Source organism: Chlamydotis macqueenii, chromosome 3 (assembly GCF_036417535.1).
Source record: "Chlamydotis macqueenii isolate bChlMac1 chromosome 3, bChlMac1.mat, whole genome shotgun sequence".
Lineage (NCBI taxonomy): Eukaryota > Metazoa > Chordata > Aves > Otidiformes > Otididae > Chlamydotis > Chlamydotis macqueenii.
In genome coordinates, this window is record NC_141558.1 from 4068614 (window position 1) to 4090651 (window position 22038).

General features: G+C 40.4%; 1 protein-coding gene across 1 annotated transcript in view; it reads left to right on the plus strand.

The window, feature by feature from the left end:
* PKHD1 (PKHD1 ciliary IPT domain containing fibrocystin/polyductin) overlaps positions 1-22038 on the plus strand; it is a 269755-nt gene that overhangs the window by 114894 nt on the left and 132823 nt on the right. Inside the window, exons 37-44 of the mRNA XM_086744158.1 lie at positions 4807-5014; positions 5993-6150; positions 7749-7943; positions 8875-9000; positions 11575-11708; positions 17286-17398; positions 18516-18615; positions 20614-20748. Coding sequence (XP_086600284.1) covers positions 4807-5014; positions 5993-6150; positions 7749-7943; positions 8875-9000; positions 11575-11708; positions 17286-17398; positions 18516-18615; positions 20614-20748 — 1169 coding nt within the window. The remainder of the gene's footprint in view (positions 1-4806; positions 5015-5992; positions 6151-7748; positions 7944-8874; positions 9001-11574; positions 11709-17285; positions 17399-18515; positions 18616-20613; positions 20749-22038) is intronic.

Below are 22038 nucleotides of genomic sequence, written 5' to 3' on the forward strand. Positions count from 1 at the left end.
TCTCATGCTTTCAAATCCGGGTGACCAGAGATAGCTCTCCGATGCCCAGTTTAAATTTTTGACACCCATTAAAGCACCCAATGTACACCTGGAAGAGGAAATAATATTTTTTTTTGTAATTGAAGGAATATAAATAATGACCTATTTTATCTACACATAAAATACTCTACAATCCAAGGGTGTAAGACCATCGGATTAATCAGATTGTTTTGGAAACTCTTTTAAACATAGTAATTTAGGACGTATGGCTATGCCAAGTTAAAGCAAGTCAGTAAACGCCCCACTCATCTGGACTGCTCAGATGTTAACTGTGTACTTAAGCACTTTGCCTGCTGTAGACTTTCTCGTAACCCTGGAGATAAGCATACCCTGACGTACCTTGCTGGGTTTGCTGAGTTTTAAAGTGATTCTGAGACATTTCTGTGAAGGTCAAATTCTCATCTCTGGTTGAACCACTTTAGGACTAGGTGAAATCAGTTAGTGAAGTCATATATCATCCTACGTAGATTTATATAATGTTTGGTGGCAGAGATCGTAAGAAATTAAATTTATATTCTTTCTCTTCTTCTCTACTTGACATAGAAAAGAGAGTGGCATTGTACCCATGAGAATTGCCTTGTTCTTAATAATTTTGCCAGGTCTATACAAGACTGCATCCTTATATCACGCTTCCAACAGGAAACATAAACCGGGGTGCTGGTGCCAAGATGTTCCTTATGGTACTATTTGTGATTAGTTCACTTTGGAATCTGCTTTCAAGTTCCTTGCATTTCTGAGTTGCCTTTTGACATGATGGTTCTCCTCTGCTCTGTATGTAAAGGTGTTTCTGCCAAGTGATTTAGTAAAATATTCAATTCTTACCTTGCCTGCAGTAGCATTCCAAGTCTAGAGGCTCTGTCCTGTCCCTTTAACGTGAAGGCACTTCTGCTTCAGATCTCAAGATGTGTTTTTTTTTCCAATCTGAGCTTAGTTAATTATTAAAAATGAATTCAATAATTAAGAAGTTATACAGATTCATCTATTTTTCAGTACTTTTGAGTGTTTCTGCTTGCAGTACTTTTTGAGGGAAAAAATAATTTACATATACTGCAGCTGTTGGTCTTTGAAACCTCCTACTCTCAAACGAGTAATTTATTTACCTGTTGGCCAGTCCAGTCCCAATCACTGAAGGTTATTTTATGAACCCTGCATGTTTCAGCTGAAATAGAGTTTGTTTTCAAGGAGAAACAAGAAAGAGGGCTCTGGGCCTCCAAAGGGTGGTGAGTAGTCCTGCAGACAGACTGCAAAGACAGAGGTCTTCATTCCAGGGATACTTCTTTAGGTATTCATGATATTTGTAGAAAGTTTGTTGATTCTTTGAAGGAGAGAGGCTGGAAAAGTCCTCTGGGAAATGACGGTTATCTCCCAACTGGAGATCATTCCCTCCTGAGATGTTCATCAGCACATTTCACCTCCCGATTTAAAAGCCGGGTGAAAGAGTGCTTCTGAAAAGTGGTGTACCTTGTCCAGCCAGCCCACTTCTGGTAGTTGAGCAGAGGCCTGGAAACTTCTTCAACAAACAGGAGCACATTGATTTGGCTGTCTACCATTTGTTTGGCTGTTTGTTTACCTGAGTGTTAGTACAAAGGACCATTTCAGGCACCCTATAGTATCTATGTAGGTCTGGCAGATAGGATACAGGACTTACGTGAGACCAATGACTTTCTGGAACAGCAGCTAGAGGCCAACCGCACATCCAAAATAATGTGTTTAGGCACCTGAAACCAACTCTCAGTCTCCAGACTAAGTCAATGCAATTGCAGACACCATTGGTAACAGTGACTAAGCAGCTCGGTGGGAGTTGTGCTCTTTTTCAAGCTATCTTCGTTTAAACCTGTTGGATCCTGAAGCTGGAGAATGTGGGGGTTGCATGTTTTCCTATAATTGGAACTATGAGAGACATAGGTCACAATATTATACATACTTTCAAAAAAAAAAAAAGGTGACATTTACAGTTACCAGCTGTAATTTTTTTTTTTTTTTTTTTTTTTTGTAGAAAGGGGAATGGGTGATTTTAAACAGCAATGGATGATGACTGCTCGAAGAACAGTGTAGTACATTTCTGTGTGGGTGTGTAGGTCTATGATGGGCTTCCATCAAAACCATAAAGCTAGGAATATGCTATAGTTAAGGCAAAGAAGCCTCAGTTATTTTTCCTCCCTGGTGAATTAACCACGAAAGTGTCACCAACGAAATCTTGGATGTCACCCATGCTGCTTAGAGTAGAGGAGGATCTGGCCTACAGATGTTGTTGTATGTGGGAAAAGAAATACCCCAGCCCACCTAAATAATCAGGAAAAAGATAAAACAAGCTGTGGAATAGGAGATAGAAAGGGAGGCTGAGAGAGGACAGTAAGTAAGTAAGTCAAAAAAGAAAACAGAGAAAAAAAAGGAGAATATTTGGATACCTTAAATACTCTTGTTTTAGAAGAAAAAAAAACAAACTTGAGAAGATTTTCCTTAAAAAAATTTATTTCTGACCTTGGCAGTGGAAAAAAGCGTGAAACAAGCCTTTTCCATTAGAGTATTTTTCGAACGCGGAATGGTGGTTTGCGCTTCTTAATGACACAAATTGTTGCCCAGCAGTATTTTTATAATGGTTGCTGCAGTATGTGTGTGACAGATGTACACAATGGGAGTCAGTTGTGTGTCTGGCCACAGATGCACTCAAACACACACACGAACGCATGCACACAAATCAGTACTATAAACAAAGTGTCCGGAGATGGAGAAAAATCGTATGCTACTCAACATGCAGATGGCTGCTGTCAGTCGTTTGCTTTTATGTGAGTCCTAAAAATTCACAAGGATCACTGAGTGAAAGAAGGTAAATGAATAAAGATGATGAGACTGCTGCCAGTAAAACAATCCATGTAGGCTGATACCAAGAAGATTTTTTTTTGAGCTGGTGAAGGCTGTGTTGAGAATGAGGTTTCACAGGGAAAATCTCTGATGTTTGTGCTCATGAACGGTGCAAGGTGGGCTTTGGTTATGTCTACATTAGAAAACACTGGCCCAACAGAAGCAGGTTTGTAGAGCAAATGATGTAGGTGTTGAGGATTCAAGGTCCACACTATATGTGTTTTGAGGGCTACTAAAGAGTCATTCTAGTCTGGTTCCGTTAGTGTCTAAAGTGTATTATATGTCCTACTGGATGACAGCTTCTGCATTGGTTTTATCTGAAGGAAATCCATTTGATGCACTCTGAAGCAGTTCTATGACGTGAACTGAAGCACATGAAGTGAAGGATGTCTCAGGGATTTGCTTAGCTGTAAATTAAGAAATTTTGGTACTAATTGAAGAAAAAAGAAAAAGCAACTAGTCAGAAGTATCTCAGCTAGGTTTAGATGCCCATCAAGTCATTGACACACAGAGCAGGTGTTCAAATACACTTCAGGATGACAGAGTATAAAGACTTGATTCTTCCTTCTCTCATTCTACTGTGAATTTATTGACTTGAAGATGTTACTCCTTATTTCCATCTTAATTAAGGAAAGAACTGGGACACTAGAGTGTGAGCAACAGAAAGTGAATCGGGAAATGGAGAGAGAGAAGCTTGTTTAAAATAATTTGAAAATTATTTATGGAATGCAACTTCTACCCCCAGTGATTTCTGGTGTTATTGCAAGATGTTTCATTGCTGGGGTTTGCTGTACACAGACTTGGTAGTATGTCCACCGAAGAGGCAGGAATTTGGGTAGCTGCAGTTGCAGCCTTGCTATTACCTTCCAGAGGTGGTCAGAGGTTGCTGATGCAAAGGGATCTTTTTCATCTTGCAATCACACTGACCCAGGTATTCACACTACTTGCCAAACCTGTAGCCCATCCTCATCTCCAGGGATTTTACATGACCTTCACGTCAACTGAATCTTAAAGTTGAAAATGTGTTTTCAAGTCTATCCAGATTAAGGCCTCACCAAGTATATATATCAGCAGTGTTTTCTGAGATTCAAGTTTTCTGTGAAAAAAATCACCAAAGTTACATTTAAAATAGTATGTGATGATATTTCTATTTTTAGATTAAAAAGACTGAAACAAACTTTTTTTTCATAACAAATATTTAAGCTACGTAACCCAAGATTTCAAAAAATGACCCTTCCTTTTGCATCCCCAATTGGAGACAATTTTGAGATTACCTTGTGTTTCTAGCTGAGCAATCTGTAGTCACTTTTAGAAGTTTTTAAACTGGTGATATTTGTCTCCCCATACGTCGCTGAAATGTTACTAACAGAAGCATGTGTTTATGTGAATACAAGTTACTTGTGGGCCTAGATACTCTGCGTGTTGTTTTGGACATTTGAGTGGGGAATCTGAAAATTCAAAGTGCTTTTTGCTCCCAGAGAAGGACGATGGTCCCTGCAGGGATTGCTTTTCTCTGTTGGTTATCAAGGGTGCTTAAGAAGAGTGTTTCTCACATAGGCAAGTCAGTCTGGAGGAATGAAACTGAACCTCAGCTCCCACTGTTGAGTAAACTTCTTTCCAGCATGTTGTTTTTTAGCTTTTTGGAACCAATAAGGACAAAATATAGGAAATGGAGATGTCGTTTGGAAAGAGCTGCATTTCTGATCCGAGTAGATGTGCACAAATCCTCTTTTGTAACATTCATATTTTCTCTCCTACACAGCATTGAAAATAAATTAACGACTATGGGACAATCTAAGTAGGACAGTGTTTTCTAAGCATGCTGCTCCTATTTTTTTATGTTGATTGACCTGCTTTTTTAAGGTTTTTTTTATTATTTTTTTATATATATATTTTTTTTTTCAGGCTGGATGCCCAAAGTAGCTTTCACACACTTGAAATCATCGGCTCATGCTAATGATACACAACTAGTGCTCCAGGAACCTGTTGACTGGCAACCTGGTGATGAAATCATGGTGGGAAGGACAGGCCTTGGAGATGCACAGCAGCAAGAAGAAATGGCTGTTATTGAGTCTGTGAACAACACGGAGCTGTACCTTAAATCACCGCTCAGGTATCCTTTCAAGGACCAAGGGGATTTCTATAGAACAGAGCTAAACCAGGGGAAAATTTGGTCAAAGTGGGGATTTACAGTTTCCTGTGGGACATAATAACTATATAAATCCCTTTAACAAAAGCAGTCAGAGATATTTCAGTTCCTTGCTCCCCCTAAAGCTAGTGGACGTTCAATACTGAATATTTCTGACTATGTTTAAATTCTGTATTATAACCATGAACTCAGAAAACCTTTGAAGCAGAACACACTGATGGCCAGTACAGTCCAGTAGTCTCAGCATAGGGTTGACTAAGAATTTTTCTGCATAGTTAATTTCTTGAGAAAGAGCAGGTTGGTTTTTTTTTTTCACAAGAAGTGTCTGATTTCTGTTAAAAAAAAAAAAAAAGTAGTCCTCCCTTCTTGACTAATTTACTTAAGATGATTAACAACACGCTCAAAGGGAATTACTTCTGTTTGGAGATACTGCTTCTGTGTTGTCAGTGAGCCTTATGCTCTTCATCTTCTGCGCATGGAGATCTTGGGCAAACTACTTCTTATCATCATCACCTGGAACCCAAGTGTTGAAACACATTAGCCATCTGGGAGGTGACCCAACTCCCACACCCAGGAAGATTAATGGTGTCATTTTCAGAAATATTTGGGGCTTGAGGAGGAAAATACTGATGTTTTTCACCAAGATATGTTTTGGGAAGATTAAGGAAATTCAAAGACTGAAATATTTTGGTGTAAACATGCAAAATCTAAGGAAAATTTGTGAGATTGGGAGAAAAAAAAAGATTAAAATAAACATCAGCCAAGAAAAATTATGTCTAGCCCATACATACAAACATGTTGGATGTGTCACTGTCCATGGTGAGAAGAGGACTGAATCTGGGTCTAAATTTGGGCAACTGGAGTCATAAACTTAGAATAAACTTCATTCCTGCCCTCTGGCAGGTGCAGATGCTTTTGTGCCTCTTTTGTGTCATTCCTTAGGTACTCCCACAGTATTGGAGAGGGATGGGCGAGTGGGCAACGCCTGCCTTTGAGTGCTGTGGTGGCACTGATTAGCAGGAGAGTTGTTGTCCAAGGAAATGTCACGACGGAGAGGATGTCACACCTCAGACAGTGTGCAAAAGCAGGTGTTACCAGAGGTGAGGAGGTCTTTTCTCACAGAAACGTATGGAGGAAGAAAACCGTTCCATTAAAATCACATTGTGGTATCATTGTGTATTAGAAATCTTTCTTAATAGGATAAGTTTGAGACATACCAGCACCAGGAAAGTGAGTTTATCTTTCCAAATATTGTTTGACATTGAAGTGTGAAGTCTTGGGAGCTGAATTGCTTTTCATTGTCGTATCTCAGATGTATTATTTTCACATTGTTGTTTCAAGCCATCTTGGGAAAGACCCCTTAGTTTTGCCTGAGCCTAAGGGTGTGGAAAAGAAAGCATCTTCTGAAAACATGTTTCAGTGTACATAATATATTAAATTTTTAATTGTGTTTACTCTTTAGTCACTTTAAGAAGAAGGAAAAAAAAACCCAGCACAATGCTGCTTGTACTCTTTTGCATAAAATATTGAGATGCTGTTTAGAGATGCCAAAAAAAACCCAACAAACAGGTGATGTAGCATATTGTAGCACTATTGAAACAATGCTAGATATCTCAGTTCTCCTTCAGTTTTACCCGTATGAAAGACCATGAAGTTTGACAAGTCACTTCCTGATTTACACCAGCTGATGAGGAAGCAGAATCAGACACAGTGATTATAACTGCAGGAGAGTTAGGTTATCTGGCAACCCAGTTGTAAGGTTTCCTTTAAAAATAAAATGCCTTGGGCTTTCAGACTGTGACACAAGACTTCATTTGATATCCAGCAGCCAACTGCTTATATTACTCATAGATTTATGGTCCATTTTCTGTGGAACTCATAAAAATAGTCTCTGAAATGTGCTAACCATTTGAGGTTTTTATTTGAGTTAAAGGATAGGAGGATTTCTCAGAGGAGTCACCAGAAGATGAGTGGGCAGTGTTTTTTGTGGTTAATTTAACTTCTTTAAGAGGAAAATGAGCATTACTGAATGTAAATAGGCAGTGCTGGAATTTGAAATCCCCTCTGCACCTCCACTGAACAAGCCCAAGTTGCACATTCGTAGCCTGAATCTCCTTGTACCAAAATACCCTAAGCATGGGCCCATGGAAGGATGCCTCTCAGGAACGTCTATCCCTTCCCCAGTCCTACGATTTGCTTTCATTGTCTTGAAACTGTGGTTAGTAACAGTTCCTCATCCATCTGCAGGGACAGTGGGGAGATCAAGAGTTTTAAAGACGTTTCAAAATGTTCTCATTTCAGTTTAGTTCAGTACATCCGTGACCAATCTCTTTTCCAAGAACCTCACCCAAGGTAAATCAATGTCAAATCCATCTTCCCCATGGATAGGGCTATTTAAAATTGAGCACAAGGAATTTTCCAAGGCATAAAACTGCCACAGCTTCTTGCTGATTTTAATATATGTTCCTCTAAAAAAGTGCAAACTCTTAGGGAAGAAACCATGAGAAGACTTAGAGGGAGGATCAAATAAACTTGCCTGTGGCTATTTGTCTTTGGGTCCGTGTTTGGGATTGCTACTGGAGATGGGGTCTTGCTGGGTCAGTGTGGTGAGTCTCATGATGCTGCTTGGGGCACTCTGGACATCCCATGGTCATCATGGAGAAATAACACTGACAGTTCCCACCGGCTTGTATTCTAGGTGGCTCCAGGTGTCTGTACAAGCGAAGTGAGAGGCAACTGGGCTCTCGGGACCTGGGGGCCATCGTGGTTGTGGAGGCCTTCCAGGGAGAGGACAATTGGCTCCAGTTGGAAGGGGTCCAGTTCCGCCACGTGGGCCAAGTGTTTCGGCAGCGCCACAGTGCCGTAACCGTTGCTGGCAACGTGCAGATGGCAGGTGAGACAGCTCCACTGGGGATAGGCCCGAATGATACCTCATGTCCATCTTTTCCTGCCCAAAGCTGGGACAGACCTCAAAAGCTTGCTCAGCTCTGGGGTCAGTGGTCAAATTGGATTGGTAAAAGCAAGAAAACTTCCCCTGTAGTCTGAGCCCAAGTGAATCGTGATAGAGTGCTTTCAGCTGCTTTAGTTCCTTTGCATCTGCCAAAGTTTAATTCTATCACCTGAAAGTTAAGGAACGTATTAAGTTATTTTGACTTTGTCACTGGTAATTGCAACATTTTATCTCCGTGGAAGTGGCAATGAGGGCTTTGTAGACCCGTGGTGAGGGGAGGAAGTTAGATGGGCTCTAACAATGTTTTAAGGGTACTGGATGGGACTTTGCCCTCGAGCTGACCCACACTTATGCCTTTCCTATGCTATCTTCATCACTGAGTGAGGATCTAGGCTTCCTGGTGGCAGAGGGCAGCACTGGCCATGAGCTTGGATCACAGTAGGCAGATGGCCATGCCTGGCTAGACAAGGTGTACAAGATACCTGCCCTGTCCTCACTGCCCTTCCGAAACATTCTTCCTCTCCTTCAGTCCCTCTTCAATCATCCAACTGCCTGAGCTACTGACATAATTTACTCTTTGTGTCCTACCATATCATTTCACTGGATCTCCTCCTCATTCTTCATGATAGTGGATCACCTCGATTCACCCATTTCTGTGCTTGGAATCCTTCTTCTCTACTGTGGGCATCTCAGCAATATTTGCCTGTTGGCAAAGATTTGTCAGGTGAGTAAGTGTGGGCAGGTGCAACCGAGCAGTCTCCCAAGAGCCAAAAAGATAAACTGAACAGTATCAAAAGATGAGGAACTAAGATAAAACTCCCTCAACCTGCAAGCTATAGTGTACCTTTTGCTCACGGTACTTATTTCTTTCCAGATTCTTACATTCGTGGTTGTTGTGTTTTGGACTCCTTTGGCCAAGGACTCCATCTGACCGGGATCTCAAACCTTAGTGTAGACAGTAATGTTTTCTACAACATTTCAGGCCACGGGCTTCTACTGGGTAAGTGACGCAGGAAAATACCTATCCTACATGTAACAGCACCATGTGCTGGTTACCATTTGCATGAAAATGTCTTTGGAGGAAAGATTGGCAGATCCTTAACTGCACCTTGAGAAGTTTAATCACATCATCTGCCTTTTCTGGTATCAGTGAATCTGGAATAAATCTCCCATGATTCCACGTGCAACTCCTAGAACAAATTTAGAAACAATTTCCATTTGACCATACACTCTCTGTTTCTCCAGGTCAGTCTTCACTTGATCTGGATCCCTTTTTTTTAAAGTGTACAACTGGAAGGAGATATTTTTTTAGAGGATTGATTTGTCTATCTTTGAAAGAGCACCATTACACAATATTTAAGACCTCAGTTCACTGAGACATTTAAGAGCATGCTTACCTTTAACTTCAGTCATTTGACACTGAAGATAATAGAGTGGAAGCATATGTTAAAAGTTAAGCAAAGGATTTAGCACTTAAATAAATTGGAGCTTGGAGCAACAAAAATGTTAAACAACAGAATATTTCTCCTAACCATCAAGAGACTGACTTGCAGCATCTTCTGCTGGGATCTTACGTTGCCTGAATACCTAAAGATATAGCTCGATTTTTGTTTTCCATCAGAGATGAGATAAAAATGACAAATTTAAAGATAAATAGAGGGAGAATAAAAAGCTTTCAGTCCTGATCCTGTGGTTCCAGACACAGAGCGAGTCGCCACGCTAGATCCTGTATATAAACCTAACGAGATAGATTTAAACAGAAGACACCTATAAAAGGAGAGTTATTGTAGGCATCTTGCAGACTAAGAGCTGCCCCAGAGAGATGCAACGACTTGCATGGAATGGTAATACAGGGTGATGCACAGAATCTTTGTGGCTGTGGGGAAGCAGAACAAGATCTCTGTGCTTCCGGCATGCCTTGGTTCACTTGTGCTAGGACACGTGTCTCAGTTAAAGGACTCTGGGCTGAGCTGAACTTTCCCACTGAAGTTTCAGCCTGAATACACCTTATCCCCGAGATGTCTTTAATGGCTTCACTGTCAACAGCTCCAGAGGGTCTGATGGATGAATTTATATATCATTTTGTTGCCGGTGAAGGAATATTTATTATAGCTGGCTATTTGCAGCTCCAGAATTGGACTCCTTCAGTGATTTCATCTAAAATCCTTATTTTCAGGGGGTTTGCAAGACAGTCGTAAAAAGTCGCTCTGGGCTTAAAATTAATTGACACACCAGGTCTCAGCTTGAAAGCCAAGACCTTTCATGCCACCTTGCAAACCTAAAAGGCTGTCAAAAGGACTGCTTTAGGACCCTGTTCACTCTCTGGTAGTGGCACTGTTTGTAGTAAATACAGCCTGGAAAGGAAATATTTCCAAAATAGATTTTGCTCTAAAGATAGAGAAAAGCTCAAAGGACTGAAAGGAAGGCTAAAAATAATTACTACTGTCCCCAACAGCAAAGGACATAGGTTTTCCTGTAAAGTGGCTTGCATTTGGGGTAGCGATGACTAAGGATCTGTATTTGGGACCTGGCTTGAGCAGGTATAGTTGAAGACAACAATTTATGTTAATAAACAAAAGTAAATAGATTTAATTTGCTCCTGATAAATAGATAGAAAGATTCCCCTCCCCCCCCAACTTCAATACTGTTACTAGATCTGGGGTGCCCCATGACTTTGAGTTGTGTGATCAATTGGTTAATTGATTTTTCATTTTTCTTCTCATGCTTCATTGCTTAGGGGGGCATAGCCCTCACTTTTGTGCAGAGTTGCACCAGGTGTTTTTAAGTCTGTTTAGAAATTTTCTTACGCCTAAGTAGGGCAGTGGATGGAGACACAAGAGATAGATAGGACTTTGAATTCCAGTACTGCCAGAAGCATGCCTGTTTGTGCATAGGTGAGCTACTTCCCCGCTTTGAGTCTCTTTTTTTCCAACTGTAAATATGTTTTATAATATTCCCTTTTACTAGTTTTCTCTGTAAACCTGGGGTACAGTGTGGCTGGTGTTATATTCATGTGTAACACCTAGTACAGGGCCTTGTGTGTATTGAATTGCAGAATCACAGTCTCTGTTGCCTCTTTGTAGAATATATATTGTAGTATTCCTTTCCATGATTGTTTTTATCTCATTAGAGTGTAAGTTCTTTGTGCCAGCAACTGTTTTTTATTGTATTTGGTTAGATATTTCTTGTGGCCTCTTGACATTTCTGAAGCACGCAGCCTTCTCCTTTCCATGCTATGTCTCACTGTGTTGAGCAGTCATGGCAGTCTTTGACTGCCATTTTCTCACAGTCATCTTCTACTCTGTGTTAAACACCAATTTCTAAGTGCTTTTCAAACACTGATTTACCCAGGGACAGTAAAAAAAAAGGACATTCTCTGACGGGTCATGCAAGCAAAGCACTCAGTGAAAAAAACCAGCAAGTTCTGTGAGTTGCATAATAGAGTGTTTCCAGCTATATTTACATTTCCATTTCTACCTCTTTTCCTTTTTTTTTTTTAAAAAAAGTCATTATTATTATTATTGGTTTTTTAAATAATAATAATAATAATATTTTTACTTTTTTTTTTTTTAAGGCGAGGGACTGGAAGAGGGGAACAGAGTCAGTAACAACATAGTGATTGGCCTTTCTGGAACAGATGGTTTATCCAATATTGAGACCCTGTCACCAGCAGGGATCTACATCAGGGCTCCTGCCAACCACATCAAGGTAAGAAATTCAAGTATAAAAGGTAAAATTTCCTTTCTAATCAAAGGTATCAGAAAGATACAGACCTTAATTTATCTGGGAAATCATATACACAACATTTGCTTCTTGGCTGAGCTGTCAGAAACTGTACTTGTGCTGGGATATTAAGACAAGCACATATACAAAATAAACTATATTAAGGGCAAATTTATGTTAGTGAAAATTTTACTGCACTTGAGTGGAATGAAATATTGCAGTGAGATCCTTCATCCTGAGATACTTTTAAAAGTTGCTTTATTTTCTAATACTCATAGATTCACACAAAAAAAAAAATGGAAAAAAGTTTAGGTTTTGCTTCTCTATAATTTTTTCCTACTTTTGTCAGTATATAAAAAAAAAAATCTCAATTTTAATAAACTGATGACACACTAAAAGTTAGCAGTATCAAATGCACCTCTGTCTGGATTTAAAATGATGACTTTCGTCCAGTCCAAGATTTGCATTCCGGGGTGAGAAGCAGAATGCATTCCCTGTCTTATGAAAATTACATTGATTTTAAAAGAAACTAACTTCTGTTCTAAAATAGTGATAAAATACTGGACTCTTAAAAAGCTATCAGACTAACTACCCTCACATCAAAAAGTTGACCTCAGTAAAAATCTTTTTATCCACTAATTCTCTGATGCTTTCTTTCAGTTCACACATTTTTTTTTGTTTTATTCAAGTCACTTACATTTCAGAATAAAGAGTTTCTTTGAAGTGTTTCTAGGAAAAAAAAAATACTATTTTCAGTGATTTCAAACCAATTTTCCTTCCCAACTATTTCAAGTCTGCGATTTCACTGAAACAGACATTTTTTACCACAGTTTCAGTTATGACAAATGCACATTTTTATTAAAAAAAAAATTGACCTATTCTGTTGCTAACCCACAGAAACCAAACAAATTATTAATTATATGTGAAGACCTAATCGCCCCCTGGGCTTCTGTTCCACGACGAAAGAATTGCACCTAAATTTGAAGGTGAAAAAGAGACTAACACATTTCCTATACTGGTATGAAGACAATAGTACTTAGGAAGAAGGAAAGGACTTTTCTGCAATTCCCTCAAGGGCATATTTATCATTTTTAAGACCATCAGATATCATTAAAAAATACAACAACTGGGCAGAATCACATGAATTTCAGCTCCGCTAAACACGGAGTTTTGTACTATCATGCGTTGACTTACCCTGGAGCTGTCTACTCGATGGCCGGTGGCTGAGCTTTTGAAAAGGTTTGCTGCAATTATCTCTATGGGTACGCGTGAACTGACTGTGGTCGGTTTTCAGCACATTTGTTTGGTGCTCTTAGTTCACGTGTCTTTGTAGATATGCCCAAAGCTGCGTCCGTGGCTGTGTACCTGAACATCAGGGTTAAGTCTGCTTTCCAGAGATGTGCTACTCAAGACAGAGTAGCAGATGGCCCTTGAAGGGTTACTTCATTGTCGGCAGTCTCTCGGAGTGGGTTATCTGAGGTGTTGCAGCAGCAAAAGGAAAATAAGAAGAAGTTGCCTGGTTTAAAATTGTTATTAGCAGCACTTACTCTTGTACAGTAGCAAGCAGAACTCAGCAGGAGACATGAAAGGACATGGATATTAAGAGAAAAAGTCACACATCTTCCAAGCAAAACACCTGTGTCTTGTGGAGTTTTTCTTAGTATGATAATAATCACCAAATACAAAAAGTGCTAGTCTAGCACCAGCATTATGGTGTTACAGAGTTTCAACACCTTTTATGTAATCAAATGGCTCAAGAGCTGGATATTGCTTTTTAGGTATTCATAATCTTCATTTTTAGGGAGGTTTGAAGAGTATAATGGGAAAGACTCATCTTCCGACTGCCTGGTTTCCAGGCCATGACATGGAATAGAAATTTCCCACTCTAGGTTTTAAAGTTAGGTCATTGTTGGTTTTTGTGTGTGTTTGTTTTTTGTTTTCAGATTGCCATCTTTCAATTACTTGTTTTAAACTTACAGGCTGCAATCTGTAAGACAAGGATTACAGCTAAGATAGACAGAGAGCTCTAGGTCCAGACTGCGTCACATCTTCTGTGTGTGATGGGTTAAGCTTTCCACAGTGAGTCCTGCAATAATATTTTCATAACCACTCAATTGACTTGGGAGCCTAAATTTGCATCGGTGACTGAACAGCTTAAATTTCCTTGAAAATCAGTGGTCTCCTAAACGGTGTTGAAATTGGGACACAGCAGTCGCTCAAACCTGAGACTACAAAGACATTCAGAGACCCAGTTCCCACTGGTTTCCATTTGATTTAAGCTCTTAAGTGCATTTGTGAATCAGTGTGTTAGATAAAATTTTATACAGTATAAGAGCAAAATTATTATTACAAGGTTAGTTTGTGGGGTGTTTTTAAATAAAGTATTCAAGTCCTGGTTATCACTTTTTAGTGTTATAAGACAATTTCATTAGCAGGTTGGTTTCTTCTCTTTTAAATGCTATCAGCATGAGGAACTGAAGATGCTCCTCATTGATATCAGCTATTTTGTCACTGAAGTGCCAGGCCTATGTGTAAGGGGAATAAAAAAAAAAAAAAGTCCTTTTTTTAATCTTTTTCTCTTAGTTCTCTTGGGCCCAGTGGGTCTTGGGCTTTTTGTAATAACTTCCCGTTCATGAAAAATCAATGCCCTTAAATTCCAGAGCCAGCATGCAGTGTTCATGCATAACAACATACAGCTTGGTTTTAAGAAATTCAACAAGTACCCTCCCTTTCCTTTCTTGCTGTGGTGTTGAGGGCTGGGAAACAGCTTAAATGAATGAACAGGGCAGAGATCAGCCCGTGTTTCTATGTCAGAGGAGTGACTGATGGTCACTCTGTTGACAAATGAATTCCTTTCCCTGTATCACCCAGCCCAGCCGTTCTCCACAGTGCCAAAGAGGCGAGGCTGCATCTGTTTGGCATGGATTGTTTCTCACCGTTTCATCGCTAATGAAATCTTCTCTCAAACCTTCTGCAAGGTGAATGCGTGTTGAAGTGAGCCCATCGGGGTGCTCCTTGCGTCCTGCCATGTTCTGAAACTGGGGGAGTGGTGCTGGGTACCCTCTCCAGAGCTTTAATGTCATCTTTAAGGTCAACAGTTTGAGCCCTGGTTATCTAAAAGAAATTCATGAAATATTTACATTAGCAGTGTTGTATGCTTAAGAGACACTTAAAACATCAGCTACTTTATTTTACTGACTTGCAATGCACACCTCCAGGTATTTGGCGTGCTCGGGGAGGTAATTTCTCTCTGGAATTTTGGTTGCACAGACATTCGTAATATACTGACTTCCACAAAGAATTGATTTCCACACAAAATTCCCTCCTTACCTAAAACCCCTGCCCTCCAGCCATTAGCTGGCTGAATAAATATGCAGGTTTTTTCCTTATGAATCATCTGCAGAACGCACGATTGGAGTCGCAAGTAAAAGATCCTGGAAATAATGTGACTGGCCTGCAGAAGTATTTTGTTAAAGGAAAAAGGTCTGTGGCTACACTTTCGGAAAAAGCAGCATTTTTAGCAGGGGATAGAGAAAGCAGTGCTTCGGGTATTGATGTCTCCGTTGCTTGACAGATGTCAGAGATCACGACTGCAGGGAACACACTTGGATGGGTCAGAAGAAAGTAATTGTTATATGGAGGCTTTCACCTCAAGGTCACCAGGCTCAGCTTTGATTTGGGCCATCAGGGACCGAAAAGTCATTAGTGTTTTAACACTGTCCGTTGACCTACGAATGGTAGTGGTGGGTGTCAGTCCCAATCTTGAAGAACAAGCTCTTCCTACATCTGAAAAAACGCTCCTCTTAGACTCCTCTTAGAGAGCTAGATACCTCCAGAGAGCAATTAATCTTATCCAAGGTTAGACCAGAAGAACTGCCCTGTGGACATGCCTTATTTTTTTTTTCCTGGAAATGGAGCCAAGGTTTACCAGCCTGGACTTCAACATCAATTTTTTACACATCTGAGGCAGGTGAGAGGGATCATGCCCAGATGTGCACATCGCTGTATGGACACCATCCAAACCCAGCAAAGGTTGGCTGCTGTACAAGTGAAGCAAGCAAGAGCAGGTTTTTTCCCTAGAGCAGAAAAGCTCCTAACCCACTGTATATAACCCACATAACCCACTTGCTGCAGACTCTGTAAGTACCAAACACCTAATTTGAAGGCCAAGCAGACCTTGTGTTCACTTGTTCACTTTTTTTTCCCCACCTCTTGCAATGATGCAAAGAATGCAGCTTCATTATAGAATCATAGAATCATAGAATGGTTAGGGTCATCCAGTCAAACCCTACTGCAAGGAGCAGGGACATCTCCAACCAGATCAGGTTGCTCAGAGCCCCGTCCCACCTGGCCTTGAATGTTTCCAGGGATGGGGCGTCCACCACCTCTCTGGGCAATCTGGGACAGTGTTCTGTAACCCTCATTGTAAAAAATTTTTTCCTTATATCCAATTTAAATCTGCCTCCCTCTGTTTTAAAACCATTAGCCCTAGTCCTATCACAACAGGCCCTACTGAACAGCCTCTCCCCGTCTTTTCTGTAGGCCCCCTTGAGGTACTGGAAGACTGCTATAAGGTTTCCCCTGAGCCTTCTCTTCTCCGGGCTGAACAGCCCCAGCTCTCTCAGCCTGTCCTCACAGCAGAGCTGCTCCAGCCCTCTCAGCATCTATGTGGCCTCCTCTGGACCCTCTCCAACTGGTCCATGTCCTTCTTATGTTGGGGGCTCCAGAACTGGACACAGTAGTCCGGGTGGAGTATGAGATATTAAATGACAACAACCCTGGAAACATTCAAGGCCAGGTTGGCCGGGGCTCTAAGCAACCTGATCTGGTTGGAGATGTCCCTGCTCCTTGCAGGGGGGTTGGACTGAATGGCCTTTAATGGTCCCTTCCAACACAAATCATTCTATGATTCTATGATTCTGTAACTTACTTACAAAAAACATCTTTTGATGGTTATTTGCTTACTCTTTTAAAAGAAATCCAAACCAAGTAGTTTACCACAGGTCTGAGTCAGATTAGTTGTTCAGCCACTGATGTATCTTGAAGATGTAGTTCTCTACTTTCTCTTGACTTTTATGGGTTCCACATTTAAATGCCAATGTTGTTTCCATTTGCTGTATTTACTTTGGGAGATATGAGAAAGACAGAGACTGAGAAGTAAATCAATAAACTGAGTGGTTTGTGAATTACCTTTCTTTCATGACATTGCCTTACTACTTAGAAAGGATTTGATAGGGATAAGAAGTTTTCCATGCACTTTTTTATTACCTACTTCTTGAAGAATTATGAGAATATCTTTTTTTCCTGTCATTTGTTTCTGTTGCTTGGCCAACCCTTGTTGTCTGGCTTGAGAAGTGTTTTAAAAGACTGGTGCAAGGACAAAGTGAAAATAAGATGAAATTGAGGGCACAGAAACAAGGTACCAGCTTCTGCCAGCCAGACTTACCAGAATTTGAATGGACCACAGTTAGGATTTTAATTTGGGTTTGTCTTAAGTTTATTTCAATTTCCAGAAATTGGTGGTAGTTTTCTTTTTTCACAGTCACATATGCTTCTCTGCAGGGTAACATGGTGTGTGCTGCTGGGTATGGCTATTTCTATCATCTCTCCCCTGAGGGACCATCCAAAACGCCTCTCCTGTCCTTCAGTGAGAACGTAGCCCATTCCTGCACAAGGTACTTGGGGATTTTTGATTAAAGGGTTTTTCCTTCAGTGTATGGTAGTACTAAGTGTAATTGCAGCGGTGAGCAGAAAAGGCTTTGCCCCTCCTTTCAGGACTTTTCTTTTCTAGTTTTGCACCCTTTTAGAACTTGCTTTCTTGTAAGCAGAGTTCTCCACAGCAGAGTAGAATCAGTGTTTGACAGAGATGTGGTTGTGGCTGTTTTTCAGGGCCTGATCACAAATGGTTTCCTTAGTAGTTTCAATACAGTCTTTTCTTCGTTCACAAGCCAAATTTGTTAACTTGCAGCATTTCCCAGTGCTGTTAACAAGCTCCTCCACTTCACCCCTTTGTTTAAATGATCCTGAAGTAGTTCAAGGTGCCATGTTTAACACATTTCCTCATCAACCATTTAACAGCAAAGCACTGAATCATGCACTCGTGTTAAATTTAAAGCTCATTTTAAGTATAAAAGATATTTTGAGCAGAAAAGAGTGGCATGCAGGAGAACAGATAAACGATTTCTTTCTTACACTGCTCCTTCAACATCTCCTGCTGTCCACCAGAGACATGACCCTGGCTTACACAACCTGGAGTGTCATTTCTTACCTCCAGATGTTTTATAACATAGCAGCATGAACACTCAACTGTTAGCGATAAAATCTCTGAGAACGTCAAACTAAGGGCTGCATTCAGGAATGCATACGTTTGGAGTGTTCTTCAAGTTGGCTGAATCCAAGACCTAGAAGAGCCTTATCTGCCCAGATCACATTGGGCTCATCTGAAGTCAACACTGGTAGAAAGCTCATGAGCATGGTGGGGGTGTTTTGCCATGAGAACCTGTCATTGGCACTCTACACTAGTTGTTAACCCTGGCATGGCTAATTCTGAAAGTACTTGAAAAAAAGAAATTTTAAGTATGCTCTCCAGCATGATTAGATGCCAACAATAAATAACAGAATGCACCAGGTTTTTTTTGTTTGTTTTTTTTTTTTTTGACTAAATGATAAAGTCTCATGCAGAAAACTGTTAAATATTTTAGATTTTGGATACCAAAATGACAAATAGGAAAATCTGCTCATGAAGACATGCACTATAAAGAAACAGTCTCCTTTGCTTTCTTTCCTGAACAGGTATGGGTTACTGGTGTACCCACAATATTTGCCAGACAGGCTAAACAGGCCTGTTCAGTTCAACAACTTCACAGCTTGGAGCTGCCAAGGCGGAGCACAGGTACGTTTGTCCTGACCATCCTCTGTGATGCTCAGGATCTTTACAAGGATATCACCTCCACACTGACTTCATCTTTTAAGGCTGCAAATGGACCACAGTTACAGTAAAAGCTCTGGTACCCGTATGTCCATGTCCCTCAGCTGGAGAATCCTATTTTGGTGATAAAGTCAGAAACACAATTTGTGTGAGCTCTCCTTACTGCTTAATCTCCTTAATCTGACGAAAAAAAAAAAGTACCCTTTATTATAGAATCATAGAATCATAGAATGGTTAGGGTTGGAAGGGACCTTCAAAGGTCATCTAGTCCAACCCCCCTGCAAGAAGCAGGGACATCCCTGACTAGGTCAGGTTGCTTAGAGCCTCATCCAGCCTGGCCTTGAACGTTTCCAGGGATGGGGCCTCCACCACCTTTCTGGGCAACCTGTTCCAGTGTTCTATAACTCACATCGTAAAAAATTTTTTCCTAATTTCTAATCTAAATCTACCCCCCTCTATTTTAAAACCATTACCTCTCGTCCTATCGCAACAGGCCCTACTAAACAGCCTTTCCCCATCTTTCTTGTAGGCCCCCTTGAGGTACTGGAAGACCGCTATCAGGTCTCCCCGGAGCCTCCTCTTCTGCAGGCTGAACAGCCCCAACTCTCTCAGCCTGTGCTCATAAGAGAGGTGCTCCAGCCCTTTTATCATCTTCGTAGACCTCCTCTGGACCTTCTCCAACTGGTCCATGTCCTTCTGATGTTGGGGGCTCCAGAACTGGACACAGTACTCCAGGTGGGGTCTCACCAGGACAGAGTAGAGGGGGAGAATCACCTCCCTCGACCTGCTGGCCACGCTCCTCTTGATGCAGCCCAGGATGCGGTTGGCCTTCTGGGCCGCAAGGGCACATTGCCTGCTCATGTTAAGCTTCTCATCCACCAGCACTCCCAAGTCCTTCTCCTCAGGGCTGCTCTCAATCCATTCCCCGCCCAGCCTGTATTTGTGCCTGGGACTGCCATGACCCAGGTGCAGGACCTTGCACTTGGCCTGGTTGAACTTCATGAGGTTGGCACGGGCCCACCTCTCCAGCCTGTCAAGGTCCCTCTGGATGGCATCCCTCCCTTCCAGCGAGTCGACGGCACCACACAGCTTGGTGTCGTTGGCGAACTTGCTGAGGGTGCACTCTATCCCCCTGTCCATGTCATTGACAAAGATGTTGAACAGGGCCGGGCCCAACACAGACCCCTGAGGGACACCACTCGTGACCGGTGATCTGATACTTTCTTCCCATTCCAGTGCTTAGAGGCTGTGATCCTCTTAACACCCCATTTGATGGCCTGAAGAGATTGTATGTGTTTCTCTGTAAGGCATGTTTTCTAGTCTAACCCATCCTATGGCTCTTCTTTTGAAGGTGTCCATTTTTTCCAGTGTGTTTTTTTTTTCAGATTTGCGCATTCTATTTCTGGAAAAGCCTATTTTATGAAAATAAATAAAACAAAAGAATATTTAACAGTTTTGTTTTTCTGGTTTTCTCTGTCTGATTTACAATTTCCTTGTGTGTTACTGACATAGCATACATTAATAACCAAGTTTATTCTGCTTTTCATGGGCTCCCTCTAGGAACAGTCTGTTAGGTGACTGCAAGCAATACCTTTGGTGATTTTCAAGGCATCTTTCCGCTACAAACATTAACTTCTTCACCCTGCTATTCTTTCCAATAATAAACTCCAAAATATTTAGAGCACTTTTACCCTGTTACTGATTCTCAGTTCTGCTTTTCTTTCATATTCTTCTTTTTTCTTTTAACATGAAAATAAATTGTCAGAACGTAAAAATTTTTATATTACTATATAAAAGCAGAAATAAGAAATTAAGGGGAGATGCTGAAATACTAAATACATATTTAAAGCCTTTACGTGTTTCTGCACTTCCCCTCGTTATTGTACTGTAAGTAAACTGGAGTTATAAATCACAATATTTTTTTTAAAAAAAAAATTATTATTTTATTATATTTTTATACAGATTTTTAGTAGCAGCAACCTTGAACTCCAACATTTCTGGATTTATGCTTGCAAAGACTTTGGCATCGACATCATAGAAAGCCTAGGAAACACTTCTGTAGCTGACAGTGTTTTAATTGGACACACTGGGCAAAAGGTAAGCACTGCAGGAATTATTTCAATGTCTCTTGAGTTGCACAGCAGCCCTTCAAACAGGAATTTGGAGAAATAAGAAAGCAACCTGAAGAACAGCCCCTGTTCGATCGCAGCTTGGCTAAAGCTTGGCTTTTTAAGTAGATTTTATGTAAAGATAAATACTTAGGTCTGGCTTCAGAATAAAGTTTGGGCACTGCTCTTGGAAAGGTGATGCTTTCTGCCACGGCACCTGCAAGGGACATTGATTTGGTGATGAAGCAGAGGAACTTGGAGCATCAGTACCACTCTCCCAACTTGCTGGAACCAAGGATTTAGTTGCTTCTGCTGGCAGCAGCAGAAGAGAAATAGCATCTGATCAGCTGGATCCGACATAATTTTTCAGGTGCTCCATTTATACCAGCTGATGGTAGAGCTGAATAAACATCAGCTGTTGAGAAACTGGAGATCCCATTCTGCAGGAAAGTTCAGCCTTTTTTTTTTCCAAATATCTTTGTATTTCAGTATGGAAGTTTTGAAGATTTTTTTAAACAAATTTGAAACAAGGAGTTTGATTTTTCTATTTTAATTTGTAACTATTAAAAGATTTTATATTATAGTGCATATTCGTGTATGCTCTTGGTAAAACAACATTCAAAAGTAAAAACAAAATCCCACTTCTATTCAGCTTATTAGCTGAAGAATTTTAGTAAGATTAGTGTTAATTTTTTTCCTTACTTAAGGTTTTTTTTTTTGGAGATTGACATGGTCTCAGAAAACCACTGGAATTTCACAGAACGTGAATTTTTGAGAGAGTTTATAATTCTTGCTTAAACAAGCTTTTCTAACATAAACTTCTGTATACCTTTTCCTGTAATAAACACGACACGATTCAACCATATACAACTGGGTTTAGTTTAGTGAGCTGAGAATAATGAGAGGGAACAACAGATTTGATTTCTGTCCTAGTTAACATCTTAGTTTCCTCTGCTCTCTCATAGCATCGTTGGTCCACCAGGAACACAGAGTGCTTCTTATTTACTTGAGAATGAAAATGGCATCAAAATACAATGTTTTTATTTATGCACTAAATATTATCTTCTTCCATTATTTCTTTAGGAAGTTGGAAAAGTCCTTTGGGTGCTACCAGATTGTTAACAGATTAATAACATGGATAACAATGGGATTTTAATTACAAATGGCCACATCTTTTTGTTAATGATTTTGAGGGCTTTTTTGCTTTTCTCAGTTTTCTGCTGTTGTTTATGAAATCAATTTTCTCTCCTACTGGCAGAAAAAAAAACTTATAAATTAG